Below are 22,769 nucleotides of genomic sequence, written 5' to 3' on the forward strand. Positions count from 1 at the left end.
GGCAAAGAAACCGACCAAACATAACCAACAAACTATACATGCACAGGCAAAGAAAACGACCAAACATGCAATACACGCACAGGCAAAGATAACGACCAAACATAAACAAACATACTATGACCAAACATAACCAACATACTATACGCGCGCAGGCAAAGAGAACAATCAGCGCATGTAATAATTACTGACAACTAATAATGCAGGCATACAGTGACAGTCCAATACACAGCCTAAGCACAAGAACCACAGTAGGCTTCTATATAAAAACGTGTCAACAGTACTATTTACACACACACAAACAGTGCTGGCACAAAGCGCAGAAAATATATATACACGTTATTTTAGGCACTAGGTAGGGGGTGAGGTGGGGCGGGATGGGGTGGGTGGGGAGATGCTGGAGGGGAAAATCACTTGCGCTGAAAGAGGTGTGTTTTGAGATTTGTCTTGAATGTAGTGAGAGAATCTGTGTGTCGCAGAGGTAGTCTATTCCAGGTCACAGGGGCTTGATAGGCGAAGGACCTCTCGCCACATGTCTTTGTTTGCACTGTGGGGAGTCGGAAGAGTCGAGTGTCGGCGGCAGAGCGAAGCTGACGAGAGGGGGTGTAGAGATTGAGGAGTTCTGACAAGTATTCTGGGGCAGAACCAGAAACGACGGCAAAAGAAAGAGAGGAGAGTTTGTATTCGATCCTTTTAGTGATAGGCAGCCAGTGTAGAGAGTGAAGAAGGGGTGTGGCGTGTTCATACTTGGAAGATTAGAAGACCAGGCGGGCAGCGTTATTTTGGATCCTTTGAAGTCTATCTAAAAGGTACTTAGGGAGACCGGCCAGAAGAGAATTGCAATAATCTATCTTTGAGAGGACTAAAGAACACACTAACGTTTTGGTTGCATCAGTGGTGAGGTAGTGACGGACTGAACTAATCTTGCGCAGCTCTAGATAGGCGGACTTGCAGATGTTAGAGATGTGTTTTTGGAAAGAGAGAGTTGGATCGAGAGTGACGCCAAGGCTGCGGACAGACGGAGAGAAAGAGATAGGCAGTTCGTTGACAGTGAGAGAGGCAGGAAGAGAAGGGTGATTGAGAAATTTCTTGGGACAGGCCAGCATAACTTCGGTTTTGTCACTGTTTAACTGGAGTTCGTTTAAAGACATCCAATCACTGAGGTCCGCAATGCAATCCTGTGTCCGAGATACCAGATCGTCAACTTCAGCAAGAGGGGCAGACTGATGAAGCTGTGTATCATCAGCGAAACTCTCATGCGACAACGCATGGCGACTGATAACATCGGACACAGGGGAGGCATATAGAACGAAAAGTATGGGGCCAAGCACGGACCCTTGCGGGACACCGTACTGGAGAGCTGAAGGTTGAGATTTGATGCCGTTGACACAAACGGTCTGCGTCCGGTTAGTAAGGTACGAACGAACCCAGGAAAGGGCCAGATCATGAACACCAAAGGAGTGCTGAAGCCTGTGGAGCAGAATTTCGTGGTCTATCGTATCAAATGCGCTAGACAAGTCCAGTAGTGTTAGAATGGAGACCTGATTTTCGTCAAAGCCAAGAAGGATGTCGTTTACAATCTTCAGAAGTGCTGTCTCAGTACTATGGTTTTTCCTGTATGCAGACTGATGGGTGTTGAGAAGGTGGTTTTGCTCTAGGTGAGTGAGAAGTTGTGAAAGGACAATTTTTTCAGTGATTTTTGAAAGGAATGACAAGTTCGAAACGGGCCTAAAGTTTTTCAAGGAATTCTTGTCAAGTGAAGGTTTTTTGATGAGGGGCCTAACTATTGCAGGTTTGAATTCATCTGGGAATGAGCCGGAAGTCAGAGAGTCGTTGATGACGTGAGTGAGGTATGGAAGAAGGTCATCAATACAATCACACAGCAGAGAGGACGGAATGGGGTCAAGCTCGCACGTTTTCGGACTAGCGCCTAAACACACCTTTTTTACAAACTCGCTGGTGACAGGCTCAAAACGCTGCAGAGCTGGACCACAATACATCCTATCGGCAACCGGTGAAGGCGGGACAACAGCAGAATCAAGCTTCTCGCGAATAAGCGCGATCTTCGCAGTGAAAAAGTCAGCGAACTTCTGGGGAAGCTCATGTACAGAGAACATAGTGGGAAGAGGGGAACAAGTCACCTTGCCTAAGATGTCATTGGTGACACTAAACAGCTGTTTGACTGAGGTGCATGCGAGTATTTTGGATGAGAAGAATGCAGACTTGGCATGGTCGACGATGGCGATGACCCGGTTTCTGGCCGCCTGAAATACTTGCCGGTGCACGGTTAGACCTGTGGCGCGCCACTGACGCTCCGCCCTTCTCCTCTCCCGCCTGGCGTCTTGTAGTTCAGGTCCCACACCGCTATACCACGGGGAGGGGGGACGATTAGAGACCAAACGACGGGTAGAAGGGGCGTGTGTGTCCAGAATGGCACGCAAAACACGAAAGAGCTGTTCGGCGGACGGCAGTGAGGGCAAGTCGGCAAGAAAGTCGGCCTTAAAGGCCTCGACGTCCATAGACGCCAGTCTACGAACTTCCCTGTACACTCTAGGGGAGTTTTTTTTTGCGAAGTCAAGAGTGCACGTGACACAATAGTGATCTCACGAAAGGGACGGTTCAACAGACGTCGACTTAACCAGACCATCTTCTTCCCTGAAAACAACCCAATAAACAATGTGACCACGTACATGGGTGGGCTCTGAAACAGACTGACACAGATCAAACATATTGAGAACGTCAAGCACTTTGGATGTGTAAAAGTGTGATGGAGTGTCAAAGTGATAATTAAAGTCACCGACAATAAACAGCGAGCCTGGTAGGTTATTTGCATATATTCAAGAAAGTCCGGTAACTGTTCCAGAAACTTAGCATCCGTAAACTTGTTCTTCTTGCTTGGCGGGGGTCTGTACACAGTGAGAATGTTAACGACTCTTTGCTGGAAGGAGAGAGTCAGCTGTGCAAGTTCAGAGGTTGAATGACTAAACGGAAAGTCAGATGTGAGTTTAATGTGAGGTCTCAGTTTGTTCGAAACTACGAAGGCAATGCCGCCCCCGCGTGTAGCAGTCGACCGAGGGAAGGAGGAGGTGGTGTAGCCAGGGGGAGCGGGGTCACGACACTTGGCCTCGTCTCCAGCTTCGCGGAGCCACGTTTCCGTAACACACATAATGTCAACATCGTTACTGAGAATGTACTCATTGATAGCAGACCGCTTTTCTTTGCGGCCTACAGACTGGGCGTTGAATGACGTTACGCATAGATCAGCTGATGGCACAGTGTCAGAACAAGCGACGATAGGCACACGAATGAGGTTTTCAAAGTTGACACCTGACCTTTCTCCACAGTAATTGGAAGCTTTTTTTCTTCTAAATAAGATCCATAGGATGGAAGCTTGTTTTTTTCTAAAGATCCATAGGAAGGACATCTTAATTTGAGGTGTACTATCTAAGGGGCTATTTTGGGAAATTTTTCTTGTGAATTTGACCTTAAAAAGTTCAAAGGATTTTTGCTGTACTGTAATTTAGATACACCTGCAATGATTTGCTCAAAAATACTTAATAACTATGCTATATAAAAAAAACACATCAGCAAACTCATATTTTTGCCTGTTTTTTTTCTCCAGGTGGAAGCAGTGGCAGAAGACTGTATAGAGATGCTGGTGGAAGCCGGAGACTACGTATCCCCCAGTCGTATTATCCAGCTGCTGCTGCAACGATACAACATCCGTGACCTCCGCGACCTTCAAGTACACGGAGTCAGATATCCCTACAACATCACCTGCATCAACGAACATGAGCGATTGCTGTCCAAGGTTAGGGGTCGTTAGTTTGTGTCGAGGAAATGTTTGTTGATTAGGTGAGGGTGCTGGTAACCTTTCATTGTATGTGTTTCTTCCGAAGACATTGCAACATTTCTGGTCGGAAGGAGAACTGCCAGATTTGCGTCAAGGCTTGAAAAATGTTTTGTGTCAAAGGATATCTGCTGGTAACTAAGACAAATCAAAAGATGTTTTGGGGAACGCTGAAGAAGAGAAGAAAAGACATCTCATTTCATTGTATAAGGAGTTAGGTTACCGCTACAAGAAGTCTTCTTTGTAACTAGTCTATTTGGTTGTCTCTACTCTCTTGAAGAATTTTTAAGTTTATGGAGTATAAACGCCTTTTTCGTTGCTGTTTTCTAGGTGAATGCAGCCATTGAGGCGTTTGTGCTGTCTCGCTCCATGTGTACGCTGTATGACCTTGAGCAGAGCCTGCTTGAGTTTTCACCGGGTGACAAGACCAAGTTCGAGGGCCTCCGTCTCGGCCCCCTGCAGTGCCTGCCCATCGTCTACGAGAAATTCAAGTTCCCTCAGGATGAGAAGATCCCAGACATCTCAACTGCTGACGTCCTCGAGGTATGAGAGAGTGAGAGTGAGTTAGAGAGAGAGAGAGAGAGAGAGAGAGAGAGAGAGAGAGAGAGAGAGAGAGAGAGAGTGAGAGTGAGAGAGTGAGAGAGAGAGAGAGTGAGAGAGAGAGAGAGAGAGAGAGATTTCGGGGATTGGGGAGGCATTGAAGATGAGAGGGACTGAAGCATTGAAGATGAGAGGGATTCATTTACTGTGAAAACTTCCGTGTACAGTACTATTAACTATATATATGTTTGTGTGTGAATTTGGTTAAATGTGCACACCTTATGTTCATGTATTGACCCTCAAATTGTTGAAATACAGCTTGGAGTCTTCTTTTCAGCTATGCTTGTATAATTTGGTTGTTGAAAGTGTGCACTTTAAATTTTTTGTTCCATTAAGCTTTTTTGTTTGGGGGGGGGGGGGGGGTGAGAGAGAGGGCGGTTTTAAATATTTGATACCTTGCAGAATAGATTTGAAAGTGGACTGTCGAGTGCACCACTGAGACCAATGACTGTTTGTGCAGGTGTTGAGTGAATACCTGAGCAAACAGAACAAGTGGACGGCCAAGCTTGAGATGGAGGAGGTGATGGCGTACTTTGTGGACTACTACCATGTCAACACGGCTTACTCCCTCGGCATCAGGATACGCAGTCTGCCCCTGGCCGCACAGGTGGGTGGGCCAAAGTCATCTTGTTTGTTGTCATTTAGCACTGTGCCAACTCATTCTAGCTCATCTCTGGCTGGGAGAGGTGGAGAGCAGCTGTGTGTGTGTGCTTGCATGGACGTATGTGTGTGTGTGGGTGTTTGTGTGTATGTGAACTGTTATTCTACTCCTGTGAAATCATGATCTGGGGACTGCTCTATGGTTTTCAGGTCTGTTCAAGGAGGCAGATATATATATTTGCATTTGTGATACGTGAGTTAGACCGGGTCAAGCTTAGGACATTTAAAGATTCGGGGTGGATTGAATGCAGGGGCTGCAAAGGATTTGCTTATGTCTTACACATATTGTTGATGTCCTTCTAGATTTTGTGACCAAAAAAAAAGAAAATGAAAGAATATTTGATCTGCCTATACCAGGTTATGTTTGGGTGGGTTTTGATACAAGCGAGTGAGTGTAAAACTGTTTCAGATTCAAACATTGGAAGAGAACATTTTATACCATTATCATTTATTATCTGCTACTCAAATTTCTTTACTTTATTTTGCCTTGGAATATCTTTACTTTACCCATCTTACTCACGACTTTCAGGTGTTGAAGAAATCTCACCGTGATTCGGCCAACACCAGACAGTCAGTGGTCAATCGCTGCATGGCCACCGTCCAGGACGAGGTGAACATGGCCTTTCAGAAGGTGAAGGCCACGATGTTTCAGACAGTTCAGACGGAATCTGGAGAGAACGTTGAACTCCGACGCCATTACTTTGGAATGCACGCAGAAGCTGTGATGCTGGAACTGCTGGAGAAATACCGCTTGCTTTTGTCCATTGACACGCCAACAACAAGGAATGAGCGAAAGCGACACACCAACATTGAGCATGCCATCAACCAGTTCTTTTTGGTATGGTTGGACAAGCACACTTGTGGGATATTGTCATTTTTGACTTGCCTGTGTGTGTGTGTGTGTGTGTGTGTGTGTGTGTGTGTGTGTGTGTGTGTGTGTTCCTTTCTGCTAGGTGGCACTTTTCTGTAATTTTAATGCACTTTTCCTTGCTTGTGTGAAGAGTACTGATGTGTCATTTGTTTAACCTTTAAATATTTCATACAACCGAAGAAAACTCCCCGTGGGTTAGGGGGGAGAATTTACCCGATGCTCCCCAGCATGTCGTAAGAGGTGACTAACGGATTCTGTTTCTCCTTTTACCCTTGTTAAGTGTTTCTTGTATAGAATATAGTCCATTTTTGTAAAGATTTTAGTCAAGCAGTATGTAAGAAATGTTAAGTCCTTTGTACTGGAAACTTGCATTCTCCCAGTAAGGTAATATATTGTACTACGTTGCAAGCCCCTGGAGAAAATTTTTGATTGGTGCTTTTGTGAACAAGAAACAATTGACAAGTGGCTCTATTCCATCTCCCCCCTTTCCCCGTCGCGATATAACCTTGAATGGTTGAAAACGACGTTAAACACCAAATAAAGAAAGAAAGAACCGAAGAAAAGAGAAATGGATTATTGCAGATAACAAAGACATGAAGAAGTAGCAAGTACAAAACTGGCATAGTTTCATTGATTTACAGTTTTAAGAAAAAGCCTCTGCAGAATGATAGATATTGTTTATATATGCAGCCTTTTGAAATCTACTCTAATCTGCACATTTTACACAGCGACTACTGACCACTGATTGTAAATGTGTTCAAACAGGCAGTCCAGTCAGAGCCCCTGGGCAGGGCTTTGCTGCACCTGGCAGTGTGTGTAGGTCGCCTTGACCTGCAGGAGGCGGCCATGGAACTCCTGGCACCCAAGGAAATAGAGGAAAAACCAGGGGACAGCGCGGAAGGAAGCAAAGCTGAGCAGCAGAAAGCCAGGCAGCCACCATCCAAAGGTTGGTCTTTCTGTTTTACTGTCGCTGATGGAGATTTTGAAATCAAGCCTAGAATTTCCAATGAGTGTAGGACTTTTTCTTGATTTTTGTCCGAACACTTCATAGAAGGTAAACCGTGCTGGATGGAAGCAAATGTAAACAAAAGACAAAATGTGTTAAAAAGCTCAGTTTTGTGCAAATTTGTTGTTTGAATTGACATTGGCTTTGATGCAAAAGCCGTGATGTATGCTTCCCAGGGGTGCACATTGCCAAAATGAACTGAGATGGCATGAGCAAAATCAGTAAATTGACACCAGTGTATAATGTATTTAACTTTGAAACATAATTAGGTGTTAGTGTATTTGACTTTGAAGCATCATTGAGTGTTAGTGTATTTGACTTAAAAGCATTGTTGAGTGTAAGTGTATTCGGCCTTGAAGCATCATTGGATGTTAGTGTGTTTGACTTTGAAGCACACTGAGCGCTATTTTATTTTCCTGACAGCCTCTCTGATGGACAAGGTGAAACGCTACGTTGAACGCTGCCTGGCTCAAGGCACCCTGACTCTCTCACACCTGGACAGAATAGAGGAGAAACTCCTGGAAGACTGTGGCTTTCCTACCTTTGTGGCCATGGGGTTTGGACGATTCCTGCACTTCCTGCTTCACGACCCTGCACCAAAAGCTGTGAGTGGAGTTAAAGAATTTGTTCTGCCTGTTCTAAGATGTTTACAGTTTTCACAGTGAATCATATGAATTGCTTTGTGTCTTCCACATGATTGGCTCACGTAAGTGTAGCCTATGCGATGATAAACTTTGTCTGTCTGTGCGTGCGTGCGTGCGTGCGTGCGTGCGTGCGTGTGTGTGTGTGTGTGTGATAGAAACTTTAACATTTCCGAGTCTATGGATAAAGCTCGCATAAGAAGATTACGTCTCGGTCAAAAGTGTTTGACGTGTGTGATAGAAACTATTTGAAGACGTCACATTATGACATAAGAGGGTTAGACGTCACGCAAAGGAATTACTGAAAGTCTCGGTCATTGTTATTGTGAGCGGGCCGAGACTAGTTGGCAGATCCAGGGTCTCGCTTTCTTGCACAGTTTCACCTATGCTTACTGTGTGTGTGTGTGTGTGTGTGTGTATGTGTGACGGAGTGATTGAGTTTGTGTTACTGTTTGTCGATTTCTTACGTGAGCCTTGAAGGCTTCGCCTCTTGTTTGGTTTATACATTAACAATAAACAGAGAGGTTCTGAACAGAAAATCTGAGAAAACAGGGCCTTGAAAGGGAGGTAGTCTTCAATCGTTGGTCTTAAAAGGGGGGTTCCACTGTACATGAGTTTTGTTTGTTTCATGGGCCAGCTGCTGGATGAGTGTGGGGGTGTGTCGCTGGGAGGATCACACCACCAGACACAACAGGGACGCGCTCACATGACTGAGGTGTTGGAGTTCATCAGACAGTGCAAAGCCGCTGCCATCACACAGGTACTGGGTGTGGGTGTGTGTGTGTGTGAGTGTGAGTGTGTGAATGCGTACAAGCGTACGTCTTCATACAGACCTGTGAATACCAAGCCTACTTCAACATCTAATTCATAAAATATATTTACACTTTCAGTTACACCAACAAAAACTTTCACAGCCTGGAAGCATTGAACATTGTTTGGCACTGTCACTTTGTCAGTTTCACTTGAGACTCACTGCTAGTTTATGTAGACAAAGCAAATCAACTAGCTGGGAGGAGAATCACAGAGCAAAGGAAGTTTTGAAAGCAACAGCTCTGAATGAGAATTTTCAAGCCAGTTTACAGCATTCAACAATTCCGTATATGCAACAGTGACAGCTCTCAAGGCAGTTTAGACTTAAAATAGCAACGTGTGTAACAATGTTTCATGGTAAGTTTCACACCAGCTTTATTCTGCATCATGATTGTTGCATTTCAAAGTGCTTTCTACAAATGTGACAGGAAAGTGACGTAGACAGGGCGATGTGCCACCAGTTCCAAGTGACTGAGGCTCGGTTGCTGGGTTACGGCAACATGCGCCACCTGGTGGAGGCGGCAGAGAAACCAGGGAAACATCACTCTAAGGACTACAGGATTTTGTACGAGACAGCATTCTGTGGAAAGACTAGGTAGGTAGAGTTCTTTCTTGTTGAGCTTTGCTCTGTGTGTTAAACCTTAAAACAGAGGGTTCCTACTGAAACGTTTATGTAACTGCTTGGAATTTTTACATTGAAGCTTGAAACTTATTATACAGTTTTAAGGGTTTGGTGTGAAAGCGGGCATCGTTTAGCTAAGTGAAGAAAAGGGACACAGACCGAGATGGAGTATATTTTGTCATCTTTACGTTAAACAGTGTCTTTTAGCAAGGATGGGTATACTCTTGATTATGAGTCTGTCTGTTAAAATGATACACAGAAAAAGGGATCCATCCGGTGAAACCTTTACCTTTACCAACAATAGGAAGGTAGCAATTTGAAAGATGCTTCTATTTGCTGCACGGTCATGAAGAAATCACCTGTGTATTTTGCCCACAGTGAACCGATACGAGGAAAACGAGAAGTTGGAATCCTGGGACCCCAGACACGAGAGGCTGCCCTGGCCTGCCTACAGAGTTGTCCCCTCCTGGAAGACTTGGAGAGATGGAGCCACTGGTCGCTGGTGTTTGAACCACAGCACGGCAGCCTCAAGGACTTTCTGCAAAAATATGGCGGTGTTCATACTATGCATGTAGATGGTGAGGCCTGTTGTATGTGCAGTTTCACAACAGAATAGCACAGCTGTCTGCAAAAGTATTCGTAATGCCAGTTGTTCTCTTTTGTTTGTTTGTTTTTCTTTTGTATTGTAAAGACTCGAGCTTTTATTTGAAGACAGGTCTAAAATGTATCAACTAACTCTAATGGCAAATGACATAAAATAAAATCCAGTTCGACATTTTGATGAGCCAGAACTGGAGGTTATTAGCAAGATGAACCATTTTATATTTTCTTCAGGCATACATATCATGTATGTATCATTTTCCTAAATGTGAAATGACTGGTGTTGCTCCTGCCATGGTATAACTTTTCTGTTCATAATTTGCAGGTGGTCAAAAGACCATCACAACAGACATCGTTGCCTTGGAAACAGAACCCGGTTGTCTTCTGCGATTGGTCAGCACAACTTCTCCATCGCAGTTTGAGTCAGCCGCCAGTCAGGGAGACGCTAGAGCAGCGTGCGGCCATCTTGCCTCGCTGGTCATGGGAAATCGCGGCATAGAGCACACCCCAATGGCTCTGCTGGCCAATCACACGCGATCTGCTTTGTTTATGCTGCACACCTCATCTTCTGGCGTACCTGGTCAGTTTTATATTTTTTTGTCACTGGTTTTCTGGAAGTTGGAAGGTGTTAAAGTATTACAGTGGGACCCCCCTTTAAGGACCCACCAATTTAAGGCTTCCCCCCTTTTAAGACCTTGCTTTCTCAGATTTTCTGTTCATAATCTCTGTAAATTGACCTCCTTTTTGTAGCCGCCGGCTATTCATAGCCCAGCTATACTTAGCTTTCGCTCTTGTGGAAGTTTCAAAGTCTAGGTACCCCCCGCGGGTTAGGGGGAAGAATTTACCCGATGCTCCCCAGCATGTCGTAAGAGGCGACTAACGGATTCTGTTTCTCCTTTTACCCTTGTTAAGTGTTTCTTGTATAGAATATAGTCAATGTTTGTAAAGATTTTAGTCAAGCAGTATGTAAGAAATGTTAAGTCCTTTGTACTGGAAACTTGCATTCTCCCAGTAAGGTAATATATTGTACTACGTTGCAAGCCCCTGGAGGAAATTTTTGATTAGTGCTTTTGTGAACAAGAAACAATTGACAAGTGGCTCTATCCCATCTCCCCCCTTTCCCCGTCGCGATATAACCTTGGTGGTTGAAAACGACGTTAAACACCAAATAAAGAAAGAAAGAAAGTCTAGGTCGTTGGGGACTTGGTGACGGCCACACTTCTTTTCGTTCCTCATCTAGTAAGGGACATCGCTGTAAGATGTGTTCCGCTGTTTGGTCTTCTTGACCGCAGGCACAGGTTGGTGATGGCGTCAGCTTGAAATTTCGGTTCATGTGAGCATTGAGCCTGTTGTGGCCAGTATGCAGCCTGATGAGGTTGACTTGCTGCTCTCTGGACATTGTGTGGTACTCATCTCTGTTTGTCCTTGGCCTCATCAATGCCTTGATGATTGTGTAGTTGAGTACAAATGTGTAACGCACTGGACAGGTCTAGAGCAGAGTATTCAAACTGGTATTATTCTTGGCTCATACGTCACTTAAAGCAGTCAAAGAAGGTTGTTGAATTTGCTTGGTTAATGAACTGTATGAGTAAGATTCAGTCGGGGAATTGTCTGAAAACTATCGCTGAGAACATCTATGCGAGAGAGAATGGAGCTTCACACACTGTTCTAATTATTTATGATGTACCTAAGTTATGTACAGTTTGAATTTGCTTGTGTTGAAAAGGTCATGCACGGCATAAATGCGCATGAGCTTGAGACAACATAGTGAATATAAAAGTAAACTTATGAGAAAGTGGTATGTGAGTGTTGTTGTCTGAGATTGCGGAATAAGAAGTTGATTGGATTTGAATTGTATTTTTCAGGAGGACCCGGGCAGCCGGCCACAGGAGGCGACCCAGCCATCCAGTTTGTGTTGAACAGCTTGCTGCTTTTGCCTCTCAGGCTGTGTGTGGCTGTAGCAAATCAGGTAAACACTGCCTCTCAGGCTGTGTGTGGCTGTAGCAAATCAGGTAAACACTGCCTCTCAGGCTGTGTGTGGCTGTAGCAAATCAGGTAAACACTGCCTCTCAGGCTGTGTGTGGCTGTAGCAAATCAGGTAAACACTGCCTCTCAGGCTGTGTGTGGCTGTAGCAAATCAGGTAAACACTGCCTCTCAGGCTGTGTGTGGCTGTAGCAAATCAGGTAAACACTGCCTCTCAGGCTGTGTGTGGCTGTAGCAAATCAGGTAAACACTGCCTCTCAGGCTGTGTGTGGCTGTAGCAAATCAGGTAAACACTGCTTCTCGGGCTGTGTGTGGCTGTAGCAAATCAGGTAAACACTGCCTCTCAGGCTGTGTGTGGCTGTAGCAAATCAGGTAAACACTGCCTCTCAGGCTGTGTGTGGCTGTAGCAAATCAGGTAAACACTGCCTCTCAGGCTGTGTGTGGCTGTAGCAAATCAGGTAAACACTGCCTCTCAGGCTGTGTGTGGCTGTAGCAAATCAGGTAGACACTGCCTCTCAGGCTGTGTGTGGCTGTAGCAAATCAGGTAAACACTGCCAATCGTGGATGAAGGTAGCAGTATTTCTTAACGTTATTCTTGCCGTTTGTGCATACAGGGGATATTTTTGTAATGTTTTTTTTTCCCCTCCAGTTGTTAGGATTTACTTAACAGCATTAAAGAGGAAAAGTATGTCTTATTTTGACATATGGTTCATTGCAGCCTTTGATTCTTATTTTCTCAGTGGGGACTGAAACATAAGAAAAGGAATTGGTGAAACAATACCTTTCCTACTGCTTGTACGAGACAGATACATGTCAAATCTTCATTGTGTGTTTGTTTTCTGCCTTACAGGTGTTCCTAGAGCCACTGGCCCAAGTAGTAGGGTCCAGTCGCTCCAAAACCCTGCTGCTGGAAGCTTGCTCTGCAGCCCAGACCTCTAACGGCACCACCCCTACACCCACCTCAGGACTTCGGCAGATGGAACTGGCGCGACTGGGGTGCATGCTGGGAGTTCAAGAGTGGACACGTCCCCTCACTGACACCTTCACCTTCCCGCCAGAGTGCATAACCGTGGTAATGCCTCAGCAGTCGGGACCCAAAGACAAACTGCTTGGAGATGATGATGATGAGTTTGAAGAGGAGGTGGAAGAAGAGGTAGGCATGAGTTGTTCATTTCATTTTCTTGTTGTCAGTCTCTGTTTCATGAGTATTACAACTCAAATTTTCATCAGGGTAATGTCACCGGACTATATGATATTACCTTGTCTTACCTTACCTTTATGTAGTTGCAAAAATATCGTTGATGACTTTAGGAACTAGGGCAATGACAAACAACAGTCTCAAATCTATTTTCTTATCAAAAAATGTTGAATTACATTTATTAAATTACATTCTGTTACATTTGTTTTCAGGGTCTAAACATTTATCTGTGAGCAAACCTTTTGCTAAATACCAGTAGATCTAATGAGGATGAAAGTTGCTTGTTCATTTCAATGCTTGATATTCTCTCAGGTGCCAGGCGATTTGTTGGGCATAACTGAAACTTGAACTTACTCTCGTTGCACGTGTCATATGCATTTAGAGCACTCGCATCCCTTTGTTTCTCAGCCATTCAATCAATCAATCAATATGAGGCTTATATCGCGCGTATTCCGTGGGTACAGTTCTAAGCGCAGGGATTTAAAAAAAAATAAATAAATTTTTAATGCAATTTATATCGTGCACATATTCAAGGCGCAGGGATTTATTTATGCCGTGTGAGATGGAATTTTTTTACACAATACAATCACGCATTCATATCGGCCAGCAGATCGCAGCCATTTCGGCGCATATCCTACTTTTCAGGGCCTATTATTCCAAGTCACACAGGTATTTTGGTGGACATTTTTATCTATGCCTATACAATTTTGCCAGGAAAGACCCTTTTGTCAATCGTGGGATCTTTAACGTGCACACCCCAATGTAGTGTACACGAAGGGACCTCGGTTTTTCGTCTCATCCGAAAGACTAGCACTTGAACCCACCACCTAGGTTAGGAAAGGGGGGAGAAAATTGCTAACGCCCTGACCCAGGGTCGAACTCGCAACCTCTCGCTTCCGAGCGCAAGTGCGTTACCACTCGGCCACCCAGTCCACAAGTACATTAGTACAATGTAAACAGTTTCTTCTGTCTCTTGGCATTGTCAGTTTTAGAAGTTCTTTTAATAAAAATCAATGTCCCATTCAAAAACTCTTCTTCTACATTCATACAACACTGGTAGGAAACTGAGGCATGTTTATAAAAAAATACTGTCCCAATACTTGTTGTGTCACCAGATCCTAATGAAAGGAAAAAGGTTGCGTAAGCCATAGTGCTAATCTTGATGCAAAGTATTCTAGCACAGAAACTCACTCCCGATTCTTTCTACAGTCAGAGGAGGAATCGGAAGAGGAGGAAGACAGCTCAGCATCCTTCCTATCAGACGAGGAAGATGAAAAAGAGGAGAAGAAAGAGAAACCCACCAAAGAGAAAGAGGGGGAGAAGGAGGAAGAAGTGACGGAGAAACTGGCCGTTGCCAACAAAGAGGAGGAGGAATCCTCAGAGGAAGAGACGGACGACAGCAGTGAGGAGGAGGGGAAGGAGGAGGATGGTGACGAGAAGATGGAGGAGAAGGGGAAAAAAGGTGCGGCAGTTATACCTTAACTTCTGAAGGAGGGGAGAGATATCAGATTTGTTTATGCTCACAGAGACCATCCTCTCCACTTCTTTTACATTTCGCATAGACAAAATTATAGAATTTTAAAAGAAGAGATTCTCACATACTGGGTTGAATCAGACATAAAGTTTAGCGCCCACAGAATTGTTGAATTGTTTCAATGAAAATCTCTCAGGAGTGGCCAATTTGCTGTCGTAGAAAAGTGAATGTTATGTCATATTATGTCAGCTTGTTAAAAAATGGATTTCATGGTTTGAATACTATATTCTTTTGGGCAATTTTTTAAGATTTAGACAGTTTGATGAGTTGACTTCAGAGTTATGCATAGGTTGCATTGCTCATGCTATCTTCAAGGACAGATTATAAGAAAAGGCCTAGCCTTAAATATTTATCCTTGTTAAATAAAGTTCAGTTCAGTTCAGTTCTAACAAGTTGCCTTCTTGTGAAATCATAACAGAGAAAGCCCAGAGGAAGAAGACAATAGACGACAGTGGGATCAACGCAGACGACAAAGTGTGTACCTCGGACAGCGACTCCAAAGAAGAAATCAAGGAGGAGACAGAAGAAGATCGCTGCCAGCGAATCATCAACCACATCCGACGCGACGAGTTCGGTGTGGGGGTGGAGCTTAACGAAGACGGACATCGACTGATGAGAGTTCAGCAGGAGCGTCTCGGTCGCAGTTTGGATCGTCTGTCTCGCGACCTCTACAGCAAGGACACGCACTTTGTCCTTGAACTTGTGCAGAACGCAGATGACAACTCCTACCCTGAGCAGCTGATGGCTTCGTTAGAATCGTCGTCAGCGATGGATGAGTGTCCGGCGGTGCATTTCATCATCAGCAAGGAGGGGGTGATGGTGTTGAACAACGAGAGTGGGTTCCAGGAGAAGGACGTCAGAGCTTTGTGTGACGTTGGCCGTAGCACCAAGGGCAAGCACAAGTATGGATACATTGGTGAGTGCTTTGGCTTCATTATCACCGACACTCACTGAAATATTGATATGTATGAGAATATGAGAATATTAACATTGACAAAGAAAGTTTCACAACACCACTTTGAGAGGTTGTTCATTTCTGCTTTTAAAACTGCCTCTCCCTTTTGAAGTTAAAACTATAATATCGAAATGTTTTTTAGAAGTTGTTTTGATTGTTCATCTTATTTTCTCTTTCACACACCTCAGCTCCTTCTTCGGTATCACCAGGATTTTTATTTCTCTCATGTTTCACAGGTCAGAAGGGAATAGGATTCAAGTCAGTGTTCCGTGTGACGAGTCGGCCAGAGGTCCACTCCAGCGGGTTCCACCTGTGTTTCGACGTGGACAGTGGCCCCATGGGATACATCCTGCCACACTGGTGTCCAGACCCTGACCCGCAGCAAGGGTGAGAGATGCTGTGGGTTTTTTTTTTTATCATTCACTGACAACACACTGACCAGAAATGAGCAGTGAAGTGTAATGTCCCATGTGTACATATTGCACTGGAAATAAAGTGGAAACAAAAGGAATAACTCTAGAAAGTGGAAATAGATGCTTAAAAGAACTTGACACCATCAAGGTACAGCTGTAATAGAAGGTAAGATATACTTCTTGGTGTTATGTTATTTTTAGAATGTAAGCTATACCTCTTGGTGTTATGTTATTCTTAGTGGTATGTTAAACGCAGGCATGTTGAATCAGTTTTTAGGTTTGAAATAGATTTCTAGAATGTAAGCTTGAACTTTTGTGATTCCAGGTGGATGACGAAGATCTTCTTGCCGCTGAAGGAAGAGATGGTGTCTGAAGCTCGTTCCCTGGCGGCACGCTTCAACGACATCCATCCATCACTGTTGCTCTTCCTGCATCGCTTGAGGAGCATCCACATTGACAACAAGGTCTGTTGCTTATTTTCTGATTTCTGTCTGCTTCTCTAAATGTTTTATACATTGCATTGCTATGAATCATTTCCAAATTGGACTTTGTGGTGGCTAGTAAGCTAGTATCAATTAAAAACTGATGATATAGATTTTTTTTTAAAAAAGACAAGACGTCTCTTTGACTTTCTCTTTTGAAGTGAAATCTCTAATGCCAAAAGCCAAACCAAGTTCGAACAGATGTCATAACATGAATAATTTCGTCACATAAACATTATATCACTTCTTCTGCATGTCTCCTGAAGAAAGAAAAAAGATTTTGGAGAACGAAGTTTGTCTTGGTGACTTCAACATATCGGTAGTAAAAGATTAATTGTAAAGTCAATGCCAAGCTGTACATGTATCAGTTTTGCATATCATTAACACATTGTCTGAATGTCTGTGGCCTGAGCGATGTCTTACAAGGGATGTTAACACCTGTGTGCAGGTGGAGGGAAACCAAATAAGCATGCGGCGTGTGGACCTGGGTGACAACATTGTGGAGATCCATCACGGCATGGGGCGCACTGACCGCTGGCTGGTGGTCAAGAAACAGCTGGACGCTTCAGCCATCTCCCTGCAGGTGTGTTTGTGTGTGCATGTCTTTGTGTGTGTGTGTATCAATGTGTGTGTGTTTCAATGTGTGTGTAACGGTCTGGGGCACACTGACCGCTGGCTGGTGGTCTAGAAACAGCTGGATGCTTCCACCATCTCTCAGCAGGTCTGTGGGTGTGTGTGTGTGTGTGTGTGTGTGTGTGTGTGTGTGTGTGTGTGTGTGTGTGTGTGTGTGTGTGTGTGTGTGTGTGTGTGTGTATGTGTGTGTGAACTCTGGCTGGTGGTCAAGAAACAGCTGGACGCTTCAAACATCTCTTTGCAGGTCTGTGTGTGTGTTTCTATTTGTGTGTGTGTGTGTGTGTGTGTGTGTGTGATATGTTGGGGTTGTGTTCTGTATGTCGAAGCATGCAGGAGTATGTTTGAGAGTTTTACTCTATGTTTCTGTTTTGCAGGCCAAATCCGGGATAGAAGTGGAGTCCACTGAAATAGCTCTGGCCTTCCCCCTCCAGGCAAACTGGCAACAACGTCAGGTAGCACCAGTGATCAATTTCTCGTTTTACTAAGCTGACCAGTACATTTTAAACTTCCTAAAAATAAACATTCTTAGAATTGAAGGGATAAAATCATGTTTCCGTCACAGCAGCTTGTGAGCTTGGACCCAAGAGGCTTCATGATTATTGGAAGTGTTACTTGCTTTGGACATCAAATCAATAAAGGTACATGAGTAAATCATATTTTGGTTGTTAAAAGTTAGATATGTACATTGTATGGTACAAATCTTTTTGCTCAGCTGTTGTTGTTGTTGTCAAGTTTTTGATGGTGACATTGTTCAGTACCAATTTCAGATGGCCCCAGCAAAACAGCCAGTGTTCGCCTTCCTGCCGCTCCGCAGCTATGGCTTCAGGTTCATCATTCAAGGTAAGTGCCAGTGTTGAGCTTAAAGACATTTTCTCGCAGGGGGGGGGGGGGGGGGCGAAAGAGGGGTAAGGGGGGTAAGGGGAGAGTGGAAACTGGACAGTCGGGGAAAAGTCACTGCCTGAAGACCCGCAAGCATTAAATAAAGCGAGACAAAAAGAAATTACGACATGCATCTCTAGTTTTCAATGGATATTCTTGCAAAGCATCTGTGCAACCATGCGTCCCTCTGTATGTGTGTGGCTGCTTTCAGGGGGTGCAGATGCTGCACAGAATAGGTTAGAATAATAAGAAAATTAAAGAATTTTGTACACAGAATTTGTTCCCAAACAACTTCAAGGAAGGAGAAATTGACCAAAGGGAAATAAAAATCTCATGGCCACTTTACCTTTGCCCTCAAATATTCTGAAGCTTGTGAGTTGACCACTCATCAATGTTGACAATGCAAATGTGAATAAATCAAGAATTATAATTGGCGTTGTGTTATCAATGTAGGTGACTTTGATGTTCCGTCGAGTCGAGAGGATGTGGACCGAGACAGTTCGTGGAACCAGTGGCTGAGGAACGAAATCCACACTCTCTTCATTGAGGCCTTTGACATCTTCAGGGTACATATTTCACCTTGCTTCATAGGTGTCTTTCTTTCTCCCTGTGTCTGTCTGTGTGTCCGTTTGTCTGCCTTGCATAACTGCAGTTTGTACTTTTGCAGGATGAGAAAATGTGAGAAAATAGTCTTAAAAGGGCTCGGGTTCCACCATATGTGCAGTTTGTTTTCTGATAGAGTGAGATTCTGGATTTCCTCTTACCAGTGACTGTCATGTGCAAGTCAGCTATCTAACTCTAGTGTATTTGGTGGTTTCAGTCTCACCCAGAGTTTGAGGGGCTGCAGTCACTGTGGTCGTACCTGCAGTTTGTTCCCCTGGAGGACGAGATCCTCGACTTCTTCAAGCCGGTGGCTACACACGTGTTACAGAAACTCAGGGCCACTCCCTGCATGCCTGTTGTCTCTGCTTCTGCTGGCAACAAAGGTACACAGAGATTTTCAATATATTTTTGGCATTTTGATTGCATATGACTGATACTGTTTTCTATGAATTGCAGGATTGTATCCATAACTTGATAGAAAGAATTTCATTACAGCTTACACCATGTGTATAGCCGAGTGTGTAACCATTTTTTTCTAGAGTTCTGTGTCACACAAGCAGCAGTTTTGAATGTTAAATACGCATGTTAGTTTGAAAGAAATCACAAGATCTGACAAGCAGATACTAGCATTAGACTTAACAAAAACCACAACTGAGATTCAGAGTATCAGACGTAACACACCCAGAAGCTCAAAATTGAAAGCCATTTCATTGTTTGAAAGTTGCTGTGGACTATAGTTGCTGTGGACTCTGTATTCCTTGGTGACAGTAGCCAACACTAACTCCTGTTCACATCCTCCTGTTCCTCACTTTTGGTGTGAAAAGTTTGAGACATTTTATTCATTATAAAGCAGTAAACAGCACCATGTCAATCTGCCAGGGATGAAGAAAAAACCCAATGAAAATCTTGACATTTTCTGCTAATTTTGAAACTTTTAATTGCCTTTTCCTCCTTTTGACTGATTTACATTGTTATCTCTGATTGTTACTTTACTGTAAAGATTTTCCAAAGTCGTCGGTAAATAAAACCCGTTTCTTACAAGACCAAACTGTTACAGCCACCATCCAGTGGAAGCTGCCCTCACAGACAGTGATGGTGCAGGACAGTCTGGTGCGCGAGGTGATCTCCCCTGAGCTGCTGGAGCGCCACCTAGGCCTGCACTACGTTCATCGCGACGTGGCGGCGATGTTGAGCCCCCTCCTCACCCGCAGCCTGGGCGTGGAGTCCATCACCAGCGATCACCTGATCCAGGTTGGGCGGTCACTGGTGGCCGCCTGGGGAGACACTGTCGGAGAAGGTGGGTGATATGGTCTTTGGTGTAGCTTTTACCTCTGGTTTGGAGGTGAACTCGGTGTCATGTTTGTTGTGAGTTTGGAGGTGAAGTCGGTATCATGTTAGTTGTGCAATGAATATCTGTAACAGAGCTTTGTGTGTGTGTTTGTCTTTGTGAATGTGTGTGTGGGTGTATGCCTGTGTGTGACATGATCGAGGTTTTGAGGATCTTTCAAGAATTGGTTCTGCTTTACTTTTCTTCAGAAAATAACAACCAAACTTTGCTTCACTGGCCTACATATATGATCGTGGTTTTGATGATATTTCAACCAGAGGTCCTGTTTCCTCAGGGAATGTGTCTTGAAATGTACTTCACTGGCATATTTTCAGACGATGTGACCCAGATTGCCAAGTGGCTTGCCTGCGTCTACCGCAGCATGGATGACTTCCAGGAGAACAGCACTCTGATCAGCACCCTGCGGGGCATGAAAGTGATCCCCCTTTCCACAGGCCAGCTGGTGTCTCTGGACGAGGTGACCGTCTTCATGCTGTCTGATGCAGGCGCTAGCTCTGACAAACCTGCCCCAGGAAAGAGAGGTACTTATGAAATGGGATGAATTCATGTGAAAGAACTGTGTGTTGTTTTGCTTAGATTCCACATTATGATCAATGAAAAATCATTGCATTATGTTCACATTATGTTCTCATTATGATCAGATTTCAAAGAGAAATTAAATAATGCTATCACTCTTCAGGGAGATTTAGTTTAGATACCCCTACCTTTTCACAATTGAATGCACTCAGTTTGCTGTGTTGGAAAAGTTATTTGGTATTTTCAGAACACTGAAATAACCCTTTGAACAGGATATTGTAATGGAGATCATAGTGCAGGTGGGAAATAGAAAAAAATAGAATAACTGTAATTTAACACCCATCAGAGATCACCCCCAGATAAAAACTTTAAAAAACTTTGTTGATTTACATACTGTTAAAAGATATATCTGGTTCCATGGATGTCTATTCTCTGCAGGTACCATTTAGGTATGAAAAATTCCTCTAAATCTGGTATCATTTTGGTACTTATAGTCTAAAAAGTTCAGCTACATCTGTAGAGCTCTGGAACAAACCTTAGGGTACTCCAATAAACGCTGCACACAGTTGATGCTGCAGAATGTAATTGCTGAAATAAATAAAAGCAATGACTGATGCAATGACACTTGCAGATCCTCTGAGTGTCCTGAGACAGGACTTGCAGCTGGTGCACGGTGGTCTGACCGCTACAGGTGACAACGAGGTCAACTCCCAGGTGTCCAAACTCCTGCTCAAACTGGACATTAAGCAACTGTCGGCCCAGGACATTGTCCACCACCACATCCTGCCCATCCTCAGGTCTGACCAGTGGCAGGTCAGTGTTGGTTGAGCGTGTGTGTGTGTGTGAAAATTTGGGGCAGTTGTATGCTGGTGTCACACAGACATTTCCTTATTTTCCAATCCAAAGCTGTTTGTTATCAAATGGTGTACTTTCAGAATAAGTTTTGCAGTTATGGTAAGTGTAAATGACGGGCGCAGTGGCCTAGTGGTAAGACGCCGGCCTCCCAAGCGTAAGGTCGTGGGTTTGAATCCCGGCCGCTGCCGCCTGGTGGGTTAAGGGTGGAGATTTTTCCGATCTCCCAGGTCAACTTATGTGCAGACCTGCTAGTGCCTTATCCCCCTTCGTGTGTACACGCAAGCACAAGACCAAGTGCGCACGAAAAAGATCCTGTAATCCATGTCAGAGTTCGGTGGGTTATAGAAACACGAATATACCCAGCATGCTTCCTCCGAAAGCGGCGTATGGCTGCCTAAATGGCAGGGTAAAAACGGTCATACACGTAAAAATCCACTCGTGCAAAAACACGAGTGAACGTGGGAGTTTCAGCCCATGAACGCAGAAGAAGAAGAAGGTAAGTGTAAATGAAAACATATGCTCCCATGTGGCTGATGTGGAACACCATTTGGAAGTTTGTTCCACTGTAAAGATTTTGCATAGGTAGCATTGACTGTAAAGATTCCCAGCCTACAAAAGTAGCAGTGAAATCCTAGACAGATTTGAATTCTTCATCAATGTTCAGAGCATTAGGTATGCTAAGCATGCAGGAGTTGACTTGAGAGACTTTAGTCTGGAATAAACTGCATAGAGGGAGTCTTTATCCAATCGAAACTTGCATACTGGCCCAGGGAAATACGGCCAGATAGAATAATTGCTCCTTGAATTGTGACTGAAACAGAAGAAGAGCATGCCAGTGCTGGTGAGCTACCTGGTGTACATCAAGGAACAGCGGGGGAGGAACAACTCCCTCATCAACATGGAGGAACTGAAGGCAGTGGCCCGTGTCCTCACCAACCACGGCATCAAGAATCCCGCCACAGAGAACGTTCACTTCTCACCGGGCTACGGAGTTGGCCTGGATCTGCGCAAACATCTGCCAGGTTTGATCAAGTTTTAAGTCATTTTCAAGGCTCCAATGATCAGAATGTTTTTTTTCTTTTTTTCTTTTTCGTTTTGTTGTTTTGGTGTGTTTTATGTTATTTGTGGGTGGTTTTTTTTCAGAACATTTTTGCTCTCCTTTCCTTCTCTTTTTGTCCCCAGCAAAATGCAACTATCCCAAACTGCTGTTGCTTTTCACTTGATGTGCATTCGCAGAAGCAGGGATGCATTGTTGATCTCTTGAACTTCTCCTTTGCACCAAACTGCCCTGTTTTAAAAAGTGACGCAACCATGTAATGCTCTTTGAGTGCCAGTATTTTTTCTCAAAACGAATATGACATGAGCTTTTAAAATGTTTAACAAAACCATTGAAGTTTGTGTGCCGGAATAGTTCTGAAAGGAGCCTTATTTGTTAGGACTGGTAGATGTTATGTGCCCATGGAGAGAGGAAGCTTGAAAAGTGATGCCAAGTAGCACATCTGTGTTTCCAAGTGTTGACCTGTCTGTGTACTGTCTGTTGACGCCAGGCTATGACTGGACACTGCTGGATGAGCAGTACTTGCCGGCGTCACGAGCAGAGGTTCCGTCATGGCAGGAGTTCTTCTCCTTGCTAGGGGTCGCCAAGTTCCTCATCGTGCGACAGGAAGAAGTCAAGGTCAAGCGGGAGGAAATTGTGTGTATTAGTATGTGCG

General features: G+C 44.2%; 1 protein-coding gene across 4 annotated transcripts in view; it reads left to right on the plus strand.

Annotated features, from left to right (window-relative positions):
• The window catches only part of LOC138967272 (uncharacterized), a 67,061-nt gene that overhangs the window by 10,720 nt on the left and 33,572 nt on the right, over positions 1 to 22,769 (plus strand). For all 4 annotated transcript variants that reach the window (XM_070339805.1, XM_070339820.1, XM_070339817.1 and 1 more), the window contains exons 4-29: positions 3,620 to 3,808; positions 4,178 to 4,390; positions 4,908 to 5,054; positions 5,637 to 5,945; positions 6,744 to 6,924; positions 7,408 to 7,589; positions 8,263 to 8,385; positions 8,864 to 9,030; positions 9,436 to 9,635; positions 9,983 to 10,237; positions 11,523 to 11,626; positions 12,492 to 12,794; positions 14,049 to 14,301; positions 14,792 to 15,289; positions 15,565 to 15,715; positions 16,067 to 16,205; positions 16,672 to 16,806; positions 17,231 to 17,308; positions 17,624 to 17,696; positions 18,189 to 18,301; positions 18,556 to 18,721; positions 19,396 to 19,635; positions 20,001 to 20,207; positions 20,834 to 21,015; positions 21,878 to 22,079; positions 22,605 to 22,750. In XM_070339805.1, coding sequence (XP_070195906.1) covers positions 3,620 to 3,808; positions 4,178 to 4,390; positions 4,908 to 5,054; positions 5,637 to 5,945; positions 6,744 to 6,924; positions 7,408 to 7,589; positions 8,263 to 8,385; positions 8,864 to 9,030; positions 9,436 to 9,635; positions 9,983 to 10,237; positions 11,523 to 11,626; positions 12,492 to 12,794; positions 14,049 to 14,301; positions 14,792 to 15,289; positions 15,565 to 15,715; positions 16,067 to 16,205; positions 16,672 to 16,806; positions 17,231 to 17,308; positions 17,624 to 17,696; positions 18,189 to 18,301; positions 18,556 to 18,721; positions 19,396 to 19,635; positions 20,001 to 20,207; positions 20,834 to 21,015; positions 21,878 to 22,079; positions 22,605 to 22,750 — 4,956 coding nt within the window. The remainder of the gene's footprint in view (positions 1 to 3,619; positions 3,809 to 4,177; positions 4,391 to 4,907; positions 5,055 to 5,636; positions 5,946 to 6,743; positions 6,925 to 7,407; positions 7,590 to 8,262; positions 8,386 to 8,863; positions 9,031 to 9,435; positions 9,636 to 9,982; positions 10,238 to 11,522; positions 11,627 to 12,491; positions 12,795 to 14,048; positions 14,302 to 14,791; positions 15,290 to 15,564; positions 15,716 to 16,066; positions 16,206 to 16,671; positions 16,807 to 17,230; positions 17,309 to 17,623; positions 17,697 to 18,188; positions 18,302 to 18,555; positions 18,722 to 19,395; positions 19,636 to 20,000; positions 20,208 to 20,833; positions 21,016 to 21,877; positions 22,080 to 22,604; positions 22,751 to 22,769) is intronic.

Source organism: Littorina saxatilis, linkage group LG1 (assembly GCF_037325665.1).
Source record: "Littorina saxatilis isolate snail1 linkage group LG1, US_GU_Lsax_2.0, whole genome shotgun sequence".
NCBI lineage: Eukaryota > Metazoa > Mollusca > Gastropoda > Littorinimorpha > Littorinidae > Littorina > Littorina saxatilis.